Source organism: Trichosurus vulpecula, chromosome 2 (assembly GCF_011100635.1).
Source record: "Trichosurus vulpecula isolate mTriVul1 chromosome 2, mTriVul1.pri, whole genome shotgun sequence".
Taxonomy (NCBI): Eukaryota; Metazoa; Chordata; class Mammalia; order Diprotodontia; family Phalangeridae; genus Trichosurus; species Trichosurus vulpecula.
The window spans coordinates 311,806,178-311,830,874 of record NC_050574.1 but is presented as its reverse complement, the minus strand read 5'-3'; the positions used below and the strand labels follow the sequence as shown (position 1 = coordinate 311,830,874).

Here is a 24,697-nt window from a genome sequence, read left to right as displayed (position 1 = left end):
TGTGATTTGAACTTCAAGTCTCTGATGTTGCTCTTGGCATATATTTCTATCCCCATGTACCCCCATGAGTTACCTCATATTTCCTTGTCATAGAATGACAACATGTCCTTGTTTTCTCAGGTTTGGTCATGACTGTTCATCACATCTCAGATAGTTAGGAGAACTCGCATGGATGTAGGTAATGGCCCTAGTCTTCCAAATAAGAGAATTGATAACACTGACCTCTTTCTTAGTTTATTTTGTTCCAAATTTAACAAACAACAACATTAATAATGAGAATATCTGAATACAAAGTAGCACAGGAAAAGAAGATTCTTTGCGAAACTGCAAATTTCAAATTATGTATAGAACATACACATATATACTATGTATACACATTTGTATATGTATACATTTGGGGCAGGGAAGGCAACTAGAGTTAAGTGATTTGCCCAGGGTCATGCATCTACAGGGTGTTCTCAATGCACTAACTCCACATTGCCATCAATTTTCCTATGTGTCCAGACTTTAGGGACACCATGTAGTGAATGTCTGAGGTCATATTTGAATCCAGGTCCTCCTGATTCAAGAGCCAGTGCTCTATCTGCTGTACCCTCTAGTTGACCCTATATGTATACATTTTGGATGTATATATATATATATATATATATATATATATATATATATATATATATATATATATATGCATGTATATTGTACACTATGTATATTTATGCTGTGTATCTGTATATAGTGTACATGCATATATGTATGCATTGTATGCATTGTGTACTTGTGTGTTCATGCATGTATATTTTTGTATGTCTATATATGTGCATTGTGTATGTGCATATCTTTCTATATACATGTGTGTACATACATACACACACGTGGGGGGTGGTACTTTCAAAGCTGTCCTGCTTACCTGAACAGAGGTATTTTACTCAGAATTAAGATGAAGCAACCAAGAAAATCCTCTAGATTCAAGTGCAATTCAACTAAACTCTATGTAATTCCTGGCAGATCCACTGCTCCATAAGAGAGCTCAGAGGTACCTTCCTGTTCCTTAGCTTGCTTCCTTCAAGCGGAATGGAGAAGATAGTTTGTGAAGGTGAGACCTAGTTCCCTCCAGGTTTGTTTTTTTTTTTTTTTACCTCAGTTGATTTTGGATTATGAATTAAGTTGTTTCCAGATAATGGCCTATAGTAGCATTTTAAATCTATTATCAAATTATAATATATATCTTTGTAGGTTATTTTTATTTACTAAAAACATGGGGAGCACTTGTCAGCAGGTATCCTCAGCCTTCCATACTAAGTCAACAGGTTTGGCAGTCCTCCTTCCTACTATGAATTGATAGGTATACTCTGGTCAGATCATTTTTCATTTTGAAGCTGGAGTTACATCACTGGCCTTGGTCACAGCTTCAATGGTCTCTTTGATCCATGAAACATAATTAGAAACTCGAGTGTATACGCCATACCTGCCTTCTTCAGCACATCCTTCTCCCCAGCTGACAATACCTAGTAGGTACCAGGTATCCCGGTAGAACACAGCCAGGGGCCCACCGCTATCTCCCTTACAAGAGTCCTTGGCCTCCACACTGTAACCCGCACAGAACATGTTATCTGTGATTATCCTGTGTGTTGATTTCCGGCAGGTTTCCATGCTGATCACTTGTAAATCCACACGCATGAGGAAACGGGAGGAAGGACCTAGGTAGTATGTGGATCCCCACCCGCTCACCATCCCTGTCTTCCCTTCTTTAGTTAGCAGTGTTCCCAGGTTATGGTTGGGAAGGCAAATAGGAAGAATGTATTTGTTAAAAACCACATCTCGGCTCAGATAGAGGAGGGCCACGTCATTGTCAAAATTCTCAAGGACATAGTAAGGGTGTGTGTGAATTTCCTTCACAGGAATCCTCTCTTCGCTTGACTCTTTTAGAAGCTTGTCATGATCACCTACAGTGGTACAAATATAATAACGACAACAACCAGCATTAACATGGTGCCTTCCATGTGCCAGGCAGGCACTGTGCTAAGCGCTTTACAGTTATTATCTCATTTGATACTCACAACAACCCTGGGAGGTAGATGCCATTATTTCACAGTTGGCAGAGGCTAAGTAACTTGCCCAGGGTCACGCAGCTAATAAATGTCCGAGGCTGCATTTGAACTCAGGTCTTCCTGACTCCCATCCCAGCACTATCCACTATGCCACCTAGCAGCCTCAAAAATAAAAAATGACTATGGTGTCTTCAAACACGGAAAACCTGGAAACAATAGAAGCCATATCTTACTCTTCTCTAAATTCCTATTTACATGATAGTCTGAGATATCCCAAATAGCATTTAATTATTCAAGGTTATACTACGGTAAGATTCTAGACTTGGAGTCGGGCTACCCTGAGTTCACATCTCACCTCGCTACTTACGGCATGATCACTTAATGTTTGGAGGTCTTAATTTTGTCACCTCTAAAATCCTCCTAGCACTTCCCTCATAGGGTTGTTGGAACTAAATGAGATGATGTAGATAAAGCCCTCTGTGAACCTTAAGCTCTCTCATGGTTGTTAACAAATCACACAAGTCATGATAGTTATTTCAGGGGGGATCTTCTCTCTGGAAAGAGCCCTCATAGGCAGCATCACATGCTTTTGAATATCCTCAGTGGCAAGAGGCCGTGTGGTATAGTGGATAGAGACTGGAGTCAGGAAGCCCTGAGTTTAAATGCTACTACCCCAATGGAATTGGGCAGCTAAGTGACACAGTGGAGAGAGCACCAAGCCTGGAGCCAGGATGACCCCAAATCCAGACTCAATCACATATTAGTTTTGTGACCCTGGGCAAGTCACTTAACCCTATTTGCCTCAGTTTCCTTATCTGTAAAATGATCTGGAGAAGGAAATGACAAACCACTCTAGCATCTTTGCTAAGAAAACCAAGGTCAACAAAGAATCAAGAGGCTGGAATGACCGAACAGCAACAACAGCGGAGTGGCTTTGTGATCCTGAGAAAGTCACTTAAATTCTCGTTCCCACCAAACAACTTTCTAAAACTTGCAGAGAGGGTGCCTGTTTTCACGGGGGAAAGGAGTTTCCGTGAAGAAAGAGTAGTATATCCTTAATAGTAACAGATCTGTTCTTTGAGGATAGCGCTGCTTTTTGGGATCAAAAGTGATTCAGAGTCACCCGTTAGTAGTAAGAAAAATAATTGCAATAATAATAACAATCAATGCAGCATTTATTAAACACCGCATGCCAGGCACTGACAACTTAGGCTTTAAGGTTTACAAAACACTTTCGCACAACACTCCTGTGTGATTGTTAATATAAGCTGAATCACCAAATTGATAGCTCCTGTTTCATCAAGTGAGAGCTGGGAGGGATCTCAAGGGTCATCTATACTAACCCCTTTCATTTTATAAATAAGGAAACTGAGACCCGGCATGGTTGAGTGATTTGCCCAAGGGTTGTTACACAGTGGCAAAGTCAGGTCCCAAACCCAGGTTTTTCTGACTCCAAATCCCATGCTTCGGCCGCTGCACCAAACACTATTTGGGTTCAGAACAAGATGTCACTGTAAAATGGAGACATCCATTTCCTTTTGCAGCTTAAAAACTATTCCTGAAGGTCTTTACAAGGAGAAATTCCCCCAGACTTTTGAAGCAATGGCAACATCAATTGGCAGAACTGTGCCATCTCTCGCAGTGCAGAGGAGCACAATCATTTGTGTGCGTAAGCTCTGGTGGTTTTGTCAAAAAGTCAGAGACAACCTGCCTCTCATTGACTTCTTTACTGTTGGCACAATTCCTTTTGAATCTCCACAGCGATAATATAGAACTGGGCCCTATTCTGTGCACTCCAAACATTCTTAGCCATTTCATGATTTTAAAAGGCAATGAAAGTGTGGCTTTTCCCCCTTCAGATGATGGTTATTAGACCTCAAGTCAAAAAGGTAGAGCTGCCCTTTTAAGAAATTGTAGAGAACTTAGGGGGACTAATTGAGGTCAAAAGATTTAGAGTTGGTAGGAACCTTAGAAATCACAGGACTCTTGACTTAGAGACGGAAAAAACTTTAAAAACCATGTAAGTCAACCTCCTGATTTTACAGCCAAGGAAACTGAAAATCCAAAAGAAATGTGTCATGCCCAAAGCCAACCAGGCAGTAAATAAGAGATGTGGGATTTGAACCTAGGAATTCCAGCTCCAAATCCCATATTCTTATCATTGCACCACACTTCTAATTGTATTATAATGAACCAGAGGGAGCTTCCAAGTGAACAAAAATCCTGCAGAAATGAAATTCTAGGGAATTCGCCTATTAGATCAGAGAGCATGCACGAAGTGGATAGATGTAAATGTAGTCCCATATGGCTTCCCTTAGTCCAGCCACTAACTCTAGGATAGAATGACCATCCAGCATCAGAGAATCGCCTAATCCTGATATTAAAGGACCTTTAAAATTAAAGATTCCTCCCACTGCCACCCAGGAATAATATGTGTATGAGGAATAAACTGACAGAACAGAATGCTTCCAGTGGAAGAAGAGCTTAAGCGGAGAATAAAGGAATTGCAATTACTCCAAAATTTAGGTATTGATAGTACAATAGTCCGTATTATTTTCTCTTCATTTTATGTGGGTCTGTTCTTTCCCATAAGAGATAAAGTTCACTGGGGCCTTCATTAGCAAAGTTTCCTGGCCATAGTAGGTACTGAGTAAATGATTTACTGATGATTGACAACTTCTGACTTCCCTTGAGTGAAAGCTAAGGCTGTGGGATTTAGCTCAGAGGTATGAGCTCCTGGGCATCTTTGGCAATGGGTCTCACTCACCTAGAGTCACATAGTGTGGCTTCATGCTCTGCAGGCAGTGTGCAGCGGTGACCACCCAGCGACTGCTGATTAAGCTTCCACCACAGAAGTCATGATCTTTTTCATTCCAGATCAAGACCTTCAGGGAGGGAAATGAAGAACTCTGAAGTCACCTTCTCCCTAAGTCACCTTTACATGGTACCCTGCACACACTATTTCTGTTATCACTGCGCACCTTTGTTTATTCATTCGTTAATGATAACAATAAGTCACTGTAAAGCATGTGCTGAGAGCAGCACCAAGACTGAATAAAACATGGAAAAATCCATGCACAGCCAGCCCAGCCCAGCAATCCCAGACTTCCTATGTGTACAGAAGCTTTAACCAAATGAAAGGATACGAGTCTTTTTTTGACCTTGAACAGTAAACAAGCCAATGTGGCTCCTATCTTACGATCTCCTTTGGCTCTCTGTCCCTCCAGAGCCACAGTCAGATTTTTAGGAAAGTCTCCTGGGACTAGTGAGGAAGCACGCCTCTTACCTCTTGGCAAAGAGCTAGTAGACAGTAGTCGCACAGTGAGGCATGCAATTTTCTTGTGACCAATGGGTTGATTTATTTTTGACTTGATGTTGCTTCTGACCAAGGAGGGTTCTGTTAGAGTTAGGGGGCATCACTAGGAAGTGAGTGTTGTTGCCGTTTTAAAACACGTTAAAAAAAAATTTCGACAGAAACTGTTTTATGAAGAGACAAAAATCTCTTGGGCTATGGAAGGAATATGTAAGCAAATCATCCTTTTGCTCCCATCCTGACCTCTCACAGCTGTAAGCCCCAGGAAATGGACAGATTATAGAAGCAGCAGATTAAAATTTATGGACTTTTAGAACAGAGCTTTGTCAATTTCCCCCTATTTTTCCAAACTTTTTTCTCACTCCTTCACTGGAAGAAGATGGAAGATGGAAAGAAAGAGACCAAACCTAAAAAGAGAAGCATGTTACCTGCCACGGGCACTTTCCCAGGCGACAGGAAGATCCTCCAATGATCTTGGTTCTGTCCTCTGCAATGAGAGAAACATGATTCAGGGCCTGCCGCAATTTAGATCTTGACTGCATTTCCAACCCTGTCTTCTATCATTTCTCAATAGGTACCCTCTGTTCTCGCCAGGCAAGTCTTCTCATGAGCCTTACACACTGTTTTCTGTATAGCATATTCCCCATTTTGCCTCCTGTCTTATCGTGGTCAAATCCTACTCATCCTTCTGAGGTCCAGCTCCATTTCCTAACACTCTCAAGAAGCCTTCTCTGAGCCACACTGAATGGTTTCTCTCTCTCTCTCTCTCTCTCTCTCTCTCTCTCTCTCTCTCTCTCTCTCTCTCTCTCTCTTTCTCTGTCTCTCTGTCTCTGTCTCTGTCTCTCTCTCCAACATACAACTGCTCCCTCCCACAGATGAAAAAACTGAGGCTCAGAGAGGTTAGATCACTTGCCCATGGTCATATAGCTATTAAATGTCAAAGGTGAAATTTGAACCCAGGGCTTCCCAGCTCCAAGTCCAGCACTCCAAACATGTGCCAGGCATCACTCATTTGACAGTCAATCAACAATAAATATCTGTTAGGTTCCTACTGTTCATTTTATCCCTCTAGTTCTACATGTATGATCCTATGATATAAAATAGTATACAAATATATTTTTATATATTTCTTGTTTGGGTTTTTTTGGAGGGAGAGGGCAGGGCAATTGGGGTTAAGTGACTTGCCCAAGGTCACACAGCTAGTAAGTATGTCAAGTGTCTGAGGCTAGATTTGAACTTAGGTGTTCCTGACTCCAGGGCTGGTGCTCTACTCACTGTGCCTCCTAGCTGCCCCGTATTTCTTTATAATGTGTATTAAATCATTATAGATTATCGTATTATACATAATATGTTATTATATTTGTATATATGATGCACTAAATGAGGGGTGTAAATGACATAAGGTGTTCCAAAAGTCTTAGTACAATTTTAAGCTATTAAAAACTATTAAAGCTTAGAGCTGCACCAAGACTTTTGGAACATCCTGTATAATACAGTAAGAGTTTGTCGTTGTGGGATTCAGTGCTCAGTGACGGATTTATGGAAGAGGTGAGAATCATGGTTTTCTTGTATTATATAACAACTTTTCCTATGGTAGTCATCTCCCCAACTAGATTCTAAGTTCCATAAGGTGATCTCATCTTCTCTTATCATACACAGGACTAGGCACACAACAGGTATTCAACAAATATTCCATGAATGAATGGAGTGAATCAGATCTATTACCTTCCATTCTATAATTTATTACATTTCTCTACCTTTAACCTTGTAGAAGCCCTCTGTTCCTGGTTCTCACCTGTCTCATTGCTCCAAGAAATCCCTTCTTCAGTCGCATTCCAGGATATGTTTCCATATGTCTTGTTGTCCTGGGAGATTTCTTCTTGAAGATCCCTGGTGTTGGGCACTTTGATGAGCCCGCAAGGAAATGAGGCTGAAAGAAGAGATGGTCTTTGTCTGAAGGTCCAGTCTCTGGCACGAGTATCAATTAGCTCTTAAATCCACATTCCAAATTATTGAGGAATCCACATTTCAAATCGTTGGGAAACGGCTTTTAGTGGCTATTTTGGGGTTCTTTATAACTGTTAAAGAGCATGTTAATCAAAAGCCACATGCACATAGTCCTGTGGTTCTGGCAGTCTAGTTCTGTGTTTATAGAACATAACAAAAGAACAAAAGCAATCATTTTTTTTTCCTTTTTGGGACAATGGATTCATTTAATGAGGCAACTAGCAGGGATAGTAAATTGAGGGCTAGACTTGAAGTCAGGAAAACCCGAGATCAAATTCCACCTGCAGGCATTTACTGTTTGTTCCTGGGAAAATCACTTAAACTCGGTCTACCTTGATTTCCTCACTGTAAAATAGGTATAATAATGCTACTACCTCAAAGAGCTGTTGTGAGGATAAAATGAGATAATGTTTGCAAAGTGCTTTGTGAACATTAAAACTATAAACGCTAGCTGCCATTATTATCATCCTCAACCTCATCCTCATTGTTATTATTATTAATCATTATTATTATTGTTATTACAGGAAATCCAAGGGGCAAAGCACACAAGGCCAAATGTTGGGAGACCTGGAGCCTACTCCTGCGTCTCTAGGTGGCTGACTGAGCTCAGAGTTGTAAGATTGTAAGCTGGAAGACACCTTAAAGAGTATCTAGTCTAAACTCTTCATTAAAAAGGAGAGAAAACGAAGGTCCGGGGACATTAAATGACTCTCCCAGGGCCATATGAGGGGTAAAGAACAGAACAGGGATTTGAACGAAGGTTTTCTGACAGCCTAATCTAATGCCTGCCTCATGTGTGTCTCCAACACAAGCCTCATCCTCAATTCCCCAGTGTTTTACATAACTGCATGGATAATGTGTCTTCTCATTATTACTTATGTTTCTATATTGCCTTAAGATTTACAAATGCACTTTCCTCACAAGAACCCAGTGATGTAGGGTATTGTTTTCCCCATTTGACTGAACCTCAGGGAGGTTGTAACTTGCCCAGTATCACAGAGTTGGAATTTGAACCCAGGTCTGATTCCAAGTTTTCTTTCCAATACACCACACTGCCTCAAATATTTATTGAGAGCATGCTGGGTTTTTGGCACTGTGCCTGGACAAAATGGGGGCAGGGGGAGAGAGGAAGTGTTTTAAGTATCATACATATAAAGAGGCTGATTATTACTCTTTGTCTAGGTAACTTCCTAATATCACTGCCAGGAAATAAACATCTCCATGTAAAAGCATCATGAATAGAGACTACAGGACTTTATAAAGTGTACATGGGGGTTTTTTTTTGGTTTGTTTTGGAGTTTTGTTGTTGTTTGTCCTTCATTTCTGAAGAAGACCAATGACATCATGGGGTGCTATCTTGACTCATGGGTGAGTTGGATTTAAGTGAGGCAGAGTTGCGCAAAGTCATCAGCCTCACTCTCTCTTCCAGAATCACTGAAGTCCAGGGGCAGGACAAAAGTCAGGACAACTGGCAATGGCTCAGGATGCAGTGGTTGACCTTGGTGTCTTTGATCTTTGACCTAGCTCTAAGCCCTCCACCATGCCTGCTTCAGCCGCCTTCCTGGACATTGGAACAAACTGTTCTCATCTGCCCATTCCACCAGAGGAAGGCTTCATATGCTCGGGGTAGACATCCCTCTAACTCACTGATGGGTTTGAGACGCTTTGGTTACCCTCAACCTGCTTTAGCCCATCTGCTGACTCAGTTTTATCGGGATATAGCTGCTCCTCGTGCTACAGCTCCTTGGAGCCTCCAGTGAGAGCTGGGTGAATCAGGCAGACAGCAAAGGTGGAGGAGCAGCCCTCACAACAGAGGTGCTAATCTCCTTCTTACCTGGTCAGTTGTTTCCTTAGATTCACTTTCATTACTTTCTCTGTGACTACAGACTACAGACCACCCCATTTCCCAACATTCCAATTTTCTCAAAACAAATACAACATATATATCCCACTAAATGAGCTGGGGAGAGAATGCCTAGGTAGGTGTTCGGGGCATGTCTCCTCTGCTATCAAGCTGCACCTCTCGGCCCTCCAAAGGACATCTTATTCACCTTCCTCCTCACACTTCATCCCATCCTCTGCTATGGTGTAGCCCTCAGCACAGGAGCATTTTGCATGGCTGGATTCTTGGTCCTGGCAGTACTGCCAACAGCCGCCATTTTGGTACCAGCATTGGCGTTGTTCTGTAAGGGAAAAAACATGTTACCCTTTGTGAGTGCACCAGCTCTGAGCATGCTCTGTGGTAGGGTAGCCTTTGGCCAAGGACACTGACCCAAGCTCATAACCCTCCCTACCTGAAATTGATTATTTGATTTGAAACCTCAGCCTCCGGATGTTAATAACTTAGAGTGGTTCGGGGGGAAGAACTTGGGAAGGTTTGTCGTTTGAAGACCTCAGTTCATTCCTGGATGTGCTGCTTACTACCCAGGTGAACTTAGGTACATTATTTAACTTTTCTGGGCCTTTGTTTCCTCATCTCTAAAATGATGGAGTTGTGCCTGGGTGACCTCTAGCATCCCTTCCAACTCAACATCTATAGTTCCTAGTTCCTGGTGTTCTGAAGAGGGTACAAAATTATCCTGCTTGGAGTGGAAGAGGAGAGAGCTTGGTGGAAGCAACATTTTATTAATAGCTAAGACGCCTGAGTTCTAGTCCTAATTTTGCTACTTGCTCATTGTGTGACCTTGAGGCAAATCATTTATCCTCTCTAGGCCTCCCTCTCAATGTATGTGAAATGAATATAAGAACATCAGTCCTAATCACAGCAGCACCTAGGGTGAAAATAAGGAGCACAAATATTATTTTTTATGATGGTACAGATCTTCTGTGCCTCCAAAGTCTGCTTTCCATTGTACATTGTTACTTTGTGGTAAGTCAATTTGGTATATAACAGTGAAGTCAATTTGGATATATAAGGCCCTCAGCTGGACAAAAACACAGAGTGCAATATTTTTAAAACCTTGACCAGGTCACACAAATCCTGCCTCACAAACGTGTTTTGAGAATCAAATGAGAAAATAGATTCAAAAACATGGAAAATGGTGAGATTTGAACCCAGGGCTTCCTGGCTCCAAATCTAACAGTTTGAAGGCACGTAGGTGGTAAACATGTTAAAACATAAAGGTATCTAGGTAGCACAATGGATAGAACACAAACCTAGAGTCAGGAAGACCTGAGTTCAGATCCTGCCTCAGAATGATTTAAAGAAATGCTAAATCGTTCATCTTTGATGTACTTTGGTAGCTTCCTTCAAGGCTCAGCTTACATACTACCTCTTACAGCAAGCCTTCCAGATCGCCTTAGTTGTTAACACTTTCTCCTTCACAAGTGTCCATATATTACATTAAGGTTTCATCTTATACCCATCAGATTCTCAAATACGAGAAAATATAAAAATGGTAAATAGTGGAGGGGTTCTAGGAAGACAGGAATACTAAACTACTGCTGGTAAAGCTGTGAATTGGACAAACTTTTGGATGACAATTTGGAATTATAGTAAGAAAGTCACTAAACTATTTCCCAGGGCTACCACTACTTGACACATACCCCAAGGAGGCCAAAGACAGAGGGAAAAGTCCCATATATACAAAAAATATTGATTGCCACACTTTTCATAATAGCAGAGAATTGGAAGGAAAGTGAGTGCCCATCATTCGGGGAGTGGCTGAATAAATCATAATATGTGAAGATAATTAATATTATTACTCTGTAAATATATGGCAAACATAAAGAACTCAGGGGACTATCAACGAAAGTATGCAGAGCAAATTACCCAAAACCAAGAGAACAATTTGCTTGATGACCACAACATAAAGGAAAACATCATTAAAAAATCTGAGAACATTGATCAATGAGCAACCGATCATGTCTTGAGGGGACTCACAGTAAAGGAAGCCTCTGACTCACAACAAAGATATGGTAGACTAGGTGCAGAACAAGGCATGAATTTTAGACATGGCCAATGTATTGAGTTATTTTACTTGATTATTCTTATTTGTTTAAAGACAGAGTTCTATTGGAGGGCAAGAGATGGGAGGGAATCTTTGGGAAGTGACAGGTTTTTTTTAAGATCATTAATAAAATATTTTTTAAATTGGTGCATATATACTTATCTATTTGCATATTGCTTTCTCCCATTCCCTCCTCACCCCCAGAAAATAAGCTCCCTGAGGGCAGGGACTACTTTTATTTGTGTCTTTATATTCCAGCACAGTTCTTGCACATGGTAGGCACCTAAGTTTTAATTGGATTAGATTGAATTGACCACGTGTATTTGCTAACTCCTCTCCCACCACATGCTCCAGTCCTTGTTCCCTTAATCTTTCTATCTCAGAGCAACAAGACTCAAAGAATGGGCCATGATGTCAATCAGTCAACGAGCGTTATTAAGTATTTACCATGTGCCAGACATTGTAATAAGCACTGGGGGCACATGGAAAGGCAGTCTCTGCCCTCAAAAAACACATTCTAATGGGGGAACAAGATCTTTGCATAGAGAAGAAATTCAGGCTATCTTCTGTGTCTAGGACAAAGCCTACTTTGACTTCAAAGTCTTCTTTACCCTTTATCACCAGCAGCAACAACATAGATACTACCTTGAGCCTCCAAGAAAGAGGGTGCCATCCCAGGAACTGTAAGGTTTAAACTATAGAGTTCACATGGTATGACCCCTGGTCCCAAGAAACTCAGCCTAATGAGGATACAAGGCACTCTAACGGATAACCTGATAACCTGATGTATCTTGATAGATAGATAGATATAGATAGATAGATATTGACATAGTCTATGTCTGCCAGTCAACAGACATGTGTTGATGTGCACATTAGTAATGCCACAGAAATAAAATAAGATATAAAATTAATGTAAATGTAATTAAAATTAAATAATATTTGTAAAGTCCTTCACACAGTGCCTGGCACATAGTTGTTGCTTAATAAATGCTCATTCCCTCCTAAACCATTAGTTCCTCCAGCCCAGGCACAGTCTATCTCCTTTACCACAGTCAGTCAATCAGTAAGCATTTATTAAGTTCCTACCATGTGCCAGGTGCCAGCTAAGCACTGGAAACACAAAGAAAGCATTCCCTGCTCTCAAGGAGCTCAGAGTCTAATGGAGGAGACAACATCCAAATAACTATGTGCAAATGAGTAATATACAGGTTAAATAATCAGTAGAGGGAAGGCACTCAAATTAAGAGGTATTGAGAAAGGCTTCCTGTAGAAGGTAGGATTTTAGCAGGAACTTTAAGGACCCAAGGAAGCTAGGAGGCAGAGGTGATGAGCGAGAACCTTCTGGGTTAAGGACACACTCACCGTTCTACCTCCTTTTCATGATTATTTTTGGATCTGTTATCTGGGAATTTGATGGGTAGGAGGGATAAACCTGATTGTCGAGTGGCCACAAGCTAATTGTGAAAGGCCTTCCCTGAAGAGAGAAAGGCTTTGATTTAGGGCCCAAGGGTAGGGAACTGAGCTCCCACACTCACCAGTTTCACAGTGTTCCCCCACAAAACGGGGTGGGCAAAGGCAAACCATCTGGTAATGCTTCACTTGACACACACCCCCATTTTTACAAGGGTTCGATTTGCAGGGATTTTTATCTGAGAGAGAAAGAAAGAAAACTGATGAGGCAGAGACCATAGCTAGAGACTGTGTGCCCTAACACCAGCCAGGCCTCAAGTAACTATCAGGCTTGGTAAAGAGGATTCTCCCTTGTTCCGTTCGTTTCATCTTCAGTGAAATGTTTCTGAAATAGTGCCTTGACGCAGGGACTCAAGTCATCGTTCTGCATGCTTGTGGCCCAGGACAATTAATGTGATGGGTAAGCTTGGCCCAACTGTAGCTCCCCTCTAAACTCAACACAAGTGCTTTCTACTGCAATAAGCCTATTCGGATTCCACTCCTATCCCCATTAGTTGCTAGTATTCTCCCCCGAGAAGTTAGTTGTATATATTTTGTATTTAATTTCCTATAAGCATGTAATTTTCCTGCTCCACCACTCCAAAGGAACATAAGCTCCCTGAGAGCAGGAACGGTTTTATATTTTTGTATCTCCAAGGCCCAACACAGTGCCAGGCAATCAAATAAGCATTTGTTAAGCATCTGCTATGTGGCAAACACCAAGCTAAGCACTGATGATACAAAAACAAAATGAGGGGCACCTAGGTGGCGCAGTGAGTAGAGCACCAGCTCTGGAGTCAGGAGGACCTGAGTTCAAATCCAGCCTCAGACACTTGACACACTTACTACCTGTGTGACCTTGGGCAAGTTACTTAACCCCAATTGCCCTGCCTTCCCCCCTCCAAAAATAAATGGTCCTTGCCCTCAAGGAGCTTATAGCCTCATATAGAGACATCCTATAGAGGCCTCAACACGTACATTTTTAAGTATATACAGAATAAATATAACATAAATATAAGCTAGTTTAGCTACTAATAGCTTGGGGGATTAGTAAAGTCTTCATGTAGAAAGTATGTTTGAGTTCTCCAAGGCAGAGGTGAAAAGGGAATGCATTCTAGGCATGGGGGACAAAGGCAGGGAAACAGGAAGTGTAGTGTGGTATGTGAGGAACAGTCGTAAGTCCAGTTTGGCTGGATTGTAACGTGAATAAAGAGGAGTGGTATATAATGATGCTGGAAGGGCAGCTGAAGCTAAGTTTAGACAGGCTTAAAAAAACAAAGAAAGGAATTTATTTTTATCCTAGAGGTAATAGGTAGCCACTAGAATTTCTTGAGTAGGGACATGACATAGTCAGACCAGTACTTAAAGTTTGCTTTGGCAGCTTGGTAGAAGATGGATAGGAATGGGGAGAAACTCGAGGCAGAGACTCATTAGTGGAGACTGTCATGTCACATGACTGACAATATGGCAGACCAGACATTTTCTCTGATCCTCATGACCTCTAGAACCTCTCCAAAATAGGAATTTCACCCAGGAGATAAATCAATGATAAATCAGTCTCCATGGTCTAAGATTGCAAGAATCCAAATAAGGTAACAATTCAATGAACTAACAGTAGATAAAGCTCAATGTGCTCCCTAATGTGCTCAGTACTTTTTGCACCATTGCCCACCACTTCTGGCAGGAGGGCTGTACAAGCTGACCCATGGACATACAGCAGAACTCAACTCTACATCCCTCTTTTTCCTCCCAATCCTGGGGAAAGCCAAAAGGCAGAAGCATGCTTAGGTCAAAACATCAATGCAGTAACCCTCTGTAGCTCATCCAAAAAATGAAGAGACAGAGTGAACTGGGGCAGGACACTTGCATGGCTGCGTGGTGCTCCACCAAACTTAGTACAAAGACCTTCACTTTCAGCTGGAGCCAGTTTAGCATCTCCCCCCATACCCTGAAGTTACTTGGGACAGAGATTAAGGTTGGTGAACTCAATTATCCATCATGGGAAGGAGGTAAACATGGCTTTAAAATACAGCTCCTAGGAAAATCACACTCAAAGAGGAAGGAGTCAGAAAATGAGCAATAGGGGACTATAAGAAAAAAAAAGACTGAAAATACCAAAGATCTCAGGAGAAATAAAACTAAATTAAAGACCTATAGCATAAGCCAAAAAAAAAAAAACAAAGAAGACATTAATAACATAATGGAATGTGGCCTCCTGATGAGGCAAAAGAGTTCAGATATCTATGAATAAATATTGCAAGACAAAGGAAAATGAATCAACACCTGATGAGGCAAAATATCCTATAAATTCAAAGAGCATAGAACACAGCAGGATGTTCCTGAATGATTTAAAAGAGAAATAAGGATGTGAAGGCAGAATTTATAGCCTGCATAGCAGAAGCAATTGGCAGAAGAGAAAAACTTGAACCCATGGTGGCAAGTCTCACTAAAGAAACAAAAGAGAAAATAACTTGAGTGGAAATGCATATACACAGAAGTGAAGGATAATTGGGAAGAAGAGTAGCAAAAAGTAACAACATTAAAAGAAAACATCATTTCCATATAAGCAAAATATGTTGATCTCAGAGACAGGATGCATAGAGAAAACTCAATGATTATAGGTCTTCTAGAAAAACACAAGTCAAAAAACCTAAATACCACAACACAAGAAATAATGCAAGAAAACTGTTCAGAACTTTTGAACACTGAAAACAAAATGTCAAACAAAAAAATCTATATAGGTTTTTTTCCTCCAGAAAAAGCCTTATGCTGCAATCTCCACTACATATTTTAAATTTAACAGTTTCTCTGACAAACAACAAATCCTGCAAATGATCACAAAAAAGACCTTTAAGTAACAATGAAAGGAAATTTGAATAACACCAGACTACTGTAAATACTGCATCCACCCAAAAATGCAGGAAGGAATGGAAAAATGTGTTGCAAAGATCAAAGAAGCTCAAGATGCAACTCAGGGTGCAACTCAACCTACCCTGCAAACCTGAGCCTAGTCATTAATGAGAGAACATAGATGTCAATTTAAAAAGAGGTGTTCAATACTTTGCTGGAAAGAAAACCAGACCTGAAGAAATTATTTGCTTTTCAAACACCTCAGACGATAACAGATATGCAAGAAATTTAAACAAATACAGCAACCAAATACAACGAAATAGCAACAAAGATACCATTTAGAGATTTCTTTCTAAATGTTCACAAGGAGGCAAGGAAGAAAACAGACATCAAATAGGAGTGATAGTAGAGAAACAGACCTGAAGCATCATAGACTAAATCCACCTACCAATGAATCAGTGTTTTTTGAGGAACTAACTTACAAAAGAAGAGAGTGCATAAAAGGGAGAAGATGGAAGGGAATATAGATATATTAGGCCAAAAGCTTACAATGAAGGGGAAATAATCCCTGTAGTCTCTCAGGAAGAGGAAAGTCTATAGGAGAATTTGCAAGGAGGCAAAGGGAGGTGTTGAAAAAGAGAAAAATCTTTCAATAGTATGAGGGGATACCACTGATGCATGCTCCTATGGGAGATGAGAACTATTCTCTCTCTCTCTCTCTCTCTCTCTCTCTCTCTCTCTCTCTCTCTCTCTCTCTCTCCAATCAGGGTTAAGTGACTTACCCAGGGTCATACAGCCAATAAGTGTCTGAGGCCAATTTCAAAATCAGGTCCTCCTGACTCCAGGGCTCTTGCTCTATCCACTCTGCCACCTAGCTACCCCAAAGAGTAACTTCTCTAACAAGAAGTGCAGAATTTAGAATGGGTATAATCTGCAGGGATTTGGAAGTAGGTACTCATCCTGCCTAAGGAATCAGAGTTCCTGTGGGGAGATAACCTTCAGAAGAGTAGGAGGACATGAACCCAGGCAGGAGATTTAAAAGCAAATGGGGGAAACAATTACTATGGGGAGGGTAAAAGTTAACAATGAATTTCACAATGAGGAAAATTCCTACCATGGGGTAATATCCACTCTATCACCTGCAGGAATTTATATTTCTAAGAGTGACGCACAACAGAAAAAGGAGGCCAAGGGGCAAGATCTACAATACAGTAACATGGAAACTGTGTAGAAGAAGGTACTTTGGAAGCTTTAATTCCATGGAGAATAGAGGGACTAAAGAGAAAGACTAAATAAGTATAAGGGCTGTGAATTAAAGAATAGAAATTTAGAATAGACAGAAAAGGAAGACACATAATGAAGAGAATGAAAGAAATAAATTTTAGAAGGAGACACAGAAAATGAACACTTAAAACCAACAAACAAAACAAGATACAAGGAGAAGAAGAAGCGGGATTTTATTTGGCTGCTAAACTGAAAGGGAAAAAAGGGAGGAAGAATTAAATAACTAGATAAACGTTGGAAAGGAAAAAAGGAACTAATAAGAAGTAAAATTCCAAAACTAGGGAAAAGTATAACAAATCAGGTGAGGCTGGGTTGAGAGTAAGGATAGGAGAGCTAATGAGAATAGAATTGCCTTAAAATAAATTAATATAAAATAACTGAAGAAATAAAGTATTGTATTTACTGAGGAAGAGGGGAAAATAATCCTAATTTGGAGATTAAAGAAGGAAGGTACTATAATAATCTAGGCAATACTGACACAGTCCTGAACTAAGATGATGACTGTGCACTTAATGAGAAAGGGACATCAGAGAGATAATATAAAGGTAGAAACAAGATTTGATAACTGATTGGATTGGATATGTAGGGTGAGGGAGTGTGAGAAATTGAGGATAATGCCAAAGTTTTGAACCTAAGAGACTGAAATGATGGCAGGACAGAAATAGAAAAGAAGTAGGTGGGTTTGGGGAGAAAGATAATGGGCGATGTTTTGGATACTTTGAATTTGAGATGTTTATTGGTCATCCAGTTTGAACCATGTACTAGGCAGGTGGTGGTGCAGGACCAGAGTTCAGGAAAGAGGCCGGAACTAGTCATACAGACGTGATAGTCATCTGCATAAAAATAATTAAAGCCATAAAAGCTAAAGAAGCCACCAACAAATAGAGTAGAGAGAAAAGGAGGAGGCTCAGGGCAGAGCCTTGGGGTATATTCACAGTTAGGGAACATGATATGGATGATGATGATCCAGCAAAGGAGAAGGGGGAAAGAATGGGCAGACAGATGGGAGGGGAACCAGGAAAGAGCATTGTCATATAAACCTAGAGAAAAGAGGGCATACAGGAAAGCATAATCAATAGTGTCATATACTACAGAGAAGTTAAGAATGAGGATTGTGAAAAGACCGGGAAATTTGGCAATGAAGAGATCATTGGTAACTTTGGAGAGCTCTTGATAAATGCTGAATGAACAAATGAATTAAAGAAAATGAATGAATGAATGGAAGTCAGAAGACCTGAGTTCAAACCTTGGTTGTGATAGTTGTTAGGTGTATATTTTGGATCAAGTCATTAAGCCTCCTTTCCTCATCTACAAAAGACGATCATTTCTGCCTTACCTACCCCCACAAATTTGTGATGGGAAGTATGTGAAGTCATGGGGTTAAAAAAAGTATTTATTAAAAACAATAGTATCTTATACATTTTTCAGAGTGTACAAAATTGGACTGATGTGATCATGACCTGCTCCTAAGACATCCCTACAATTGTAAAAAAAAAACAAAAAACAAAAAAAAAAACAACCAATGCAGTCACCACATCTCATAATATGTGAAACATCCCGCATATATTACATCTTGTAACCACACCCCGCCCCCACCCCACCACCACCTCTCTACCAAGAGAAGGGAGATATGTTTCATTGACTCTTCTCTGAGACCAATACTGATTTTTACAATTACTCAAGAGTTTGGCTCCCTTTTAATGTTCTTTTCATTTACATCATAGTCATTGTGTAAATTGCTCTTCTGATTCATACATAATTTCCGCAAGTCTCTGAGTTCTTCATACTCCCACAACTCCCTTTTTCTTATGCTGTCTTTAATGGGAGGGCCCCATAAAGCCTGCTGGAGGAAGAGTCCTCTGGATGCTAGGCTCCCGAGGTTACTATGGCCTAGGACACCATAGCTATCAGCCTGGCACTTTAGAATCAGACCTTAGAGGTTGTGTAGTCCAACCCCTCATTCCAGAGGCTTCCTAGTAACAGATTTGAAAAAAGAAGATAGTAATTTTTAAAATTATATTAATAATCCTACTTCATTAATTGAACAAGTAGGTGGACATTTTTAACTTTTCAAAAAAGTTCTTTCCTATTTGCTATCTTATTTGATCCTTACATGCACCCTATGAGGTTAGTCGGGCAAGTATCATTTTTCTCGTTGAGGCAACATGACACTTTAGAAAGCACACTGGAATAGGCTGACCATGAGTAAGTTCTTTGAACTTCAGTTTCCTCCTTTAGAAAATAAGAAAAACAGTCTGCAATTCCATGATTAGAAGATCTCCAATATCCCTTACCACTTGAACATCCTAGTTCACTTTACATATGAAGAAAGTGAGGACAAGATCACTGAAGTGACTAGCCTGAAATCACAATATGACTAGCTGAGCCAAAATTAGAATTTGGGTCCCTGATCCATGACCCAGCCTCTGTCCACTACCCCACCAGGATGAAAGATAACCTTACTTCCTCCCCTTCTTCTTACCTTTGTAGTAGAACCAGAATTCCATCTGCAGAAACAAACACAGAACAAAGAGCTATCAGAAAGACACATTAGCTTTATCTTCTCTTCCAGGGAGAGCCCATCTATCCCCAAATCTTTGCCTGAAACTCACTAGAACAAGCCAGAGGGAGACTCACACTTTAAATGAAAGGCTCTGTCTCCAGAGAGGGATGGAATTGGTGAACCTCACTTCATCGTTTAACTCTTCAGATCCATGGCCCCTCTGGTGACTGGTGGGGGAGAAGATGGAGGATGTGGAAGAGGAAGTGGCTATTCTTGAGCAATTCAGTGTGCATGAATATAATTACACTCAACTTTTAAATCTTTGTGCCACTGGAGCAGAGTCAGAGTGCAGCTAACACAACGCAGCAGAGAATCATAGATGCTTAAAAGATGGAAGCTATTTTAAAGATTATCTATTAGTCCAGCCCCATTATTTCAGAGATGAGTAAACTGAGGCCCTTGAAAGTAAAGACTTCCCCCAGCCATATGGTTAATGGATGAGCTAGAACTAGACTCTACAAAAGGAATGTATATATGGCTTTGGAATGCGCATATATGAATGAGTTTTGCTTCAGTCTTATAGCTACTTCAGCTACTGTTAAAATAAATTTCTACTCCTTGAATACATATCTATTGATGATGGGAATGTTTGTTCCAGGTATGATAGGAGATAGGGCAAAGTTAGGAGGAAAGGGGAGTGGAGCAACCTAATGATTACATAGGAGCCATAGATGATCTTCAAAATAAATAAACAAATGAATGAATGAATGAAAAATAGATAGATAGATAGAAAGAAAACTGTGCATTGACTTGACTATGAGGACCAGAACATACCAATGGGGTGAGTCATAGAGAGAAGATAGGAGGACACAGCATTATAGAAAGAAAGAAGATGAGGGGACTCACCGTTTTCTCTTGGGACTCAAAAACCTCCCGGGCTTCTTCAAAGGAGCAGTTCTCTTCCGCACACTCCCTCTCAATGTTCCCTTGTTTTAGTTCCTCCAGGAACTGGTTCTCTCTCTTCCGTAGCCTCAAGATCCTGGTGGCTTCAGCTTTTCTCAAAAACACTTTAAAAATGCCAACATTCCTCCACTTTAGGTATCTTTAGTTGATAGGGCCAATAATGGAGAAGCTTAGTGCTCTGTGAGTCACTACCCAGCCCCCTCTGGAAGGGCATACAAGAGCTAGATTCATTAGCTCCTAGGGAACAACTCTGGCTGTTAGAACACCACATCCCAGACCAGCAAATGGAATACAGATTGAGAAGATTAAGATATGTGAGGACCATCAAAACACTGAATAAGAGAAATAGGGTAGACTGGATGCTTAATATTATCTGATTCTATAATAAGGACGCCATGCCAAGGAATTCATGGTACCCAGAATTGTCTGTGGCATGGTCTGTGGTTCTCAATGTTGGACCTGAGTAACAGGTGCTATCAGATCCTCAAGATAAGAAAAAGGATCCTCTTTATTTGTCCAGTGGAATTCTACCAATTTGATGGTCCTCACATATCTTAATCTTCTCAGTCTTTTTCTGAACTACCAGTATGGGTAAAGTACAGGCACTCATACAGTGCCATTGAGTAACAACTTTTTTTCAAGTCTGCTATCTTGGAGAGAACCATTTTTTTTCTGGCACCCTTCTTGTAAGACAGTAGGTAGTCATAGAAGGGGATTATGCAGCACCCTTCCTAAATATAGCCAATTCATGCATTGAAAATACCCCAGCCCCTGCCACTGGGTTTCCTTAAGTGACGCTTCTATTCTATGGGCACCAAGGAATTTCCAAAAATCAAACTTCTCTGGCTATATCCCCATGGTTGAGGGTTTTGTGGGATAACCTAAGAGTGCTGGTTGGCACAAACCTCTGTGTTCCCTGCCCCCACTTGCTTTCTGCCCTTCTATAAGTTGTGCAGGGAAGATGTAAATGGTAAGGAGGTTCCAGTACTGTATCCCCACTCACTGCCATGCAGTACCATGTGAGCATACTGCATAGCTAGAATTAGTCTCACTCAAAGCAGAAAATGCAGAAATATTTGTTGAGTTTCGACACATCAGGGCTATGGTATCCATCTCTTCAATGGCACCCATGGACACTCCAGATGTTTCAATATAACTCAAATCAAGGTGGTCTCTGCTAAGTTTCATAGAGACTTAATTCCTTTTGAGGCAGCAAAGGTGCTTTGGTTTTTGTCAACTGAGTTTTATGTAATTATGACTTGGGATCCACTGTTCAGGTCATCAGGATACTTTTAACTTTAATGCTTTCAAGGCAATACTATGTATCATATTTTTCCTTTTTCTTCCCGTGCTATCAAGACGCATAATAGCTACTTAGATCCCATTCTGGGAAAAAAAAAACCTCCCCCTTCTCTGCCTATCTAAATCCTTCCTAAACTAAATCCTACTTCAATCAACCAACCAGTATTTATTAAATACCTACTATGTATCAGGTCCTGGAGACTTAAGTACAAAGAATGAAATAATCCCTACTTGCAATGAGTTATATTCTAATGGGGGAGACATCAAATATTTGTGAAGATATTGACCAACCCAGCCTACAGAGGCAATAATAATCAATAATGACAGACAAACCATGCTTAGATCAAAAAAAGTCTTAGTGCCATTTTAAACTTCAACATTGTATATAGCCCATTAAAGTCTACAAAGTATTTGCCTCATATTTACTCTGTGAGATAGGTAGTATGAGTATTGTTATCCCCATTTGAGCCTTTCCAGAAGTTAAAAGAGGTTAAATGACCTGCTCTGGGTTATACATCTGGTAAATATCTAATGTGAGATTCGAGCCAGCCTCTTACCTTGAAGCCCAGCATGGTATTCTACTACACCTCTGAATTTTTATGGCAGTTATATAGTCTGTTTACCATTTGAGTTCTTACTATTTTATGTCATTCACTACCATTTCATGCATGTTGGTCTTCTCTTCCTACTCCCTACACCCTAAGTAAACCATGAATGTCTTAAGCCCAGAGACCCTATCTTATACAGGGTGTCCCAAAAGTCTTATTGCAGTTTTAAACTTTAGTAGCTTAAATACATTAAGACTTTTGGTACACTCTGATTTGTGTGTGTGTGTGTGTGTGTGTGTGTGTGTGTGTGTGTGTGTGCCTGTGTGTCTGTCTGTGCATGTGGGCGCCTGCTCATGCTCCACAGCACCTAGCACAGGGCTAGGTAAACAGATGGTGCTGTTAAGACTTGATTGCAATCTGCCTCAGTGGAGGGAGCATATTCACATTGGAAGAATCACCAGATCAAAATGGTTAAGAGACAAGTACGAGAGTGATCTGCCTGAATCAGAAAAATGTTATCAACATAATGAGGTCCATCATTCTTATCAGCTATCAGCCTCTACCTACCTGACTCTGCTCCAGCCACACAGGGAAGGACCAGTCCCAGGACCAGGAGTGTTGTAACCAATGAAAACTTCCACATCATGATGTGAGAAGGCAATAAAGGGCTTCAGCAGTACCCAAGGCTATCTGTCACAGGAATTCTGAAGCAGAAAGGGCAAAAAGGTACCTCAGAGAAGGGCAAGCCCCACAGGGAAAACAGACAGAAAACATGTCTAAGGAGGTCGAGGGCGCCGATGCATCTTAAACATCCTTACCTCTTTCACTCACTCCTCTTCAGGAGAGTGTTCCAGCTCTAACCCACATGATCAGTCTCTTCTCTGGATTCCTTAAGTCCAGAAACTCCTACTGACATACTCAACTCCCTCAATCTAGAATTTGATAATTTAACTTTACATCATTTCTCCTACATCTGCTTTGTCTCCTCCACAAAGACGTAAACTCCTCTTGACTAGAGACTGTATGTCCTATTTCTGATTTCCCTCCTCCACTATTAACACTGGTCTGTGCCCACAAATTAGTTGCTCAATACCTATGTGTGCATTTATAAACTTGTGTGACCCTGGGCTAGTCATTTTGTGGGGAGGGAGACATAAGGTATATAAGACAGAATTTCTGCCCTCAGGGGGTTTAAAATCAGATACAATCAGGTAGCATCAGTACAGCAAGAGTCTGAGTCTTGCTCTTGCCAGCTGATCTTTTGTTGGAATGGGTTTTGAATGAAGAAAGCAACACCAGGGAAGATAAGATTGGGTGAGCTAGAATAGTCCCACCTCCACCCACAGGTTCACTGAACACTGTCTGCCCTCTTCTCCCCAAAGGGGTAATGTTGGCTGCTGTCATATTTGCCAGCTGGAAGCACTGGCCACTCTGGAAGTCTGGAGGCTGTATCTCTTACTGGGGAAAATAGGAGTCCATTCTGCCTTGTACTAGCAGGGTTTAAGAGGAAGGAGGAGTGTAATTTTTTTTCTCTCAGGACTCCAGACAATCAGCTAATCCCTAAAGGGTTGGACCTGTGTTTCCTTAGTACTACCCTACCCGCACCTTTTCCCAGTCATCCACTCATATTCCCTGCAGGTCCCTCCAAATAAATCCAAGTTGTCGGAATGAACACTCACCTTCCGGGAAGAACTGGCCTGTGGTGGTTTCTGAAGCCCAGAGGACAGCCACCAGCTAATAATTGACATGTTGCAAATATTGACAGAGATATAGGGTCTACTCTAGCCACTGACCAACCAAATGTGATTGTCCAACTTTCCCCCTTCTCCCCGGTAGGCATGAAGAAAATTCCCTGGTAGCCTCCTCTTAGGGAAAGATCTTCAAGGTTCATAACTTGGCTCCCCTTAGGAGGCAGTTCCCTTAATAAAAGCTTCAGCCCATCACCCCCCCTCAGCCTAGCACAACCCCCTTCAACTTGTCTCCCACTGCTTCTCAAAACATACCTTCCCCTTCAGCCAAGCTGGCCTGCTTCACCTCCCTCTCACTCCTTCCCATTCTTGTGTAGAGCCTTACTCTTACCCTGTTCTTTCATCAAGAATTGATGGACTGATTGATTTCATTCCAGGAAGACTTTTTCTTAGGTAGTAAAATCTAAAGGAAGAAGCTATCTTGATAGATATGAAGTGGGAGAACCCAGTAAGGATGAGGCCTTCTCCAGTGTGGTTAGTTTCATAATATGATAGATTTAAAGATGGAAGGGACCCTAGAGACTGACCCTTTCATTTTACAGGTAAGGAAACTGAGGCTAAGATGGATCGAGTGACTTGCCCAGAGTCACACGGCTAGTAAATGCAAGTAAAAGGTTTTGAACTCAAGTCTTACTGATTCCTAATTAAATACTCTGCTACTACAGCCTGCTGCTTCTGAATCTGGACCTTTTGTCTATCTTCTTTCCAATCAGCTGACTCTTTATTATTAAATTG

The 24,697-nt window shown here is 40.9% G+C and overlaps 1 protein-coding gene across 4 annotated transcripts; it reads right to left on the bottom strand.

The window, feature by feature from the left end:
- Nucleotides 1-732: 732 nt before the first annotated feature.
- On the bottom strand, nt 733-23,965 carry LOC118835618 (coagulation factor X-like). 4 transcript variants are annotated; one of them, XM_036742819.1, is made up of 11 exons: nt 23,894-23,965; nt 23,033-23,146; nt 22,782-22,918; nt 20,308-20,468; nt 19,381-19,405; nt 12,851-12,964; nt 9,417-9,548; nt 7,154-7,288; nt 5,787-5,845; nt 4,813-4,930; nt 733-1,940 (listed from the first exon to the last, which is right to left on the bottom strand). In XM_036742819.1, the coding sequence occupies exons 3-11, from the start codon at nt 22,858-22,860 to the stop codon at nt 1,363-1,365; spliced, it is 1,401 nt and encodes a 466-aa protein (XP_036598714.1). In that variant the 5' UTR covers nt 22,861-22,918; nt 23,033-23,146; nt 23,894-23,965; the 3' UTR covers nt 733-1,362. The 4 variants fall into 4 exon arrangements, with proteins under 4 accessions (XP_036598714.1, XP_036598716.1, XP_036598717.1 ...); XM_036742821.1 differs by lacking the exon at nt 23,894-23,965 and adding an exon at nt 23,820-23,835; XM_036742822.1 differs by lacking the exon at nt 23,033-23,146 and having other exon boundaries at nt 23,894-23,959.
- Between the last annotated feature and the right edge of the window lie 732 nt (nt 23,966-24,697).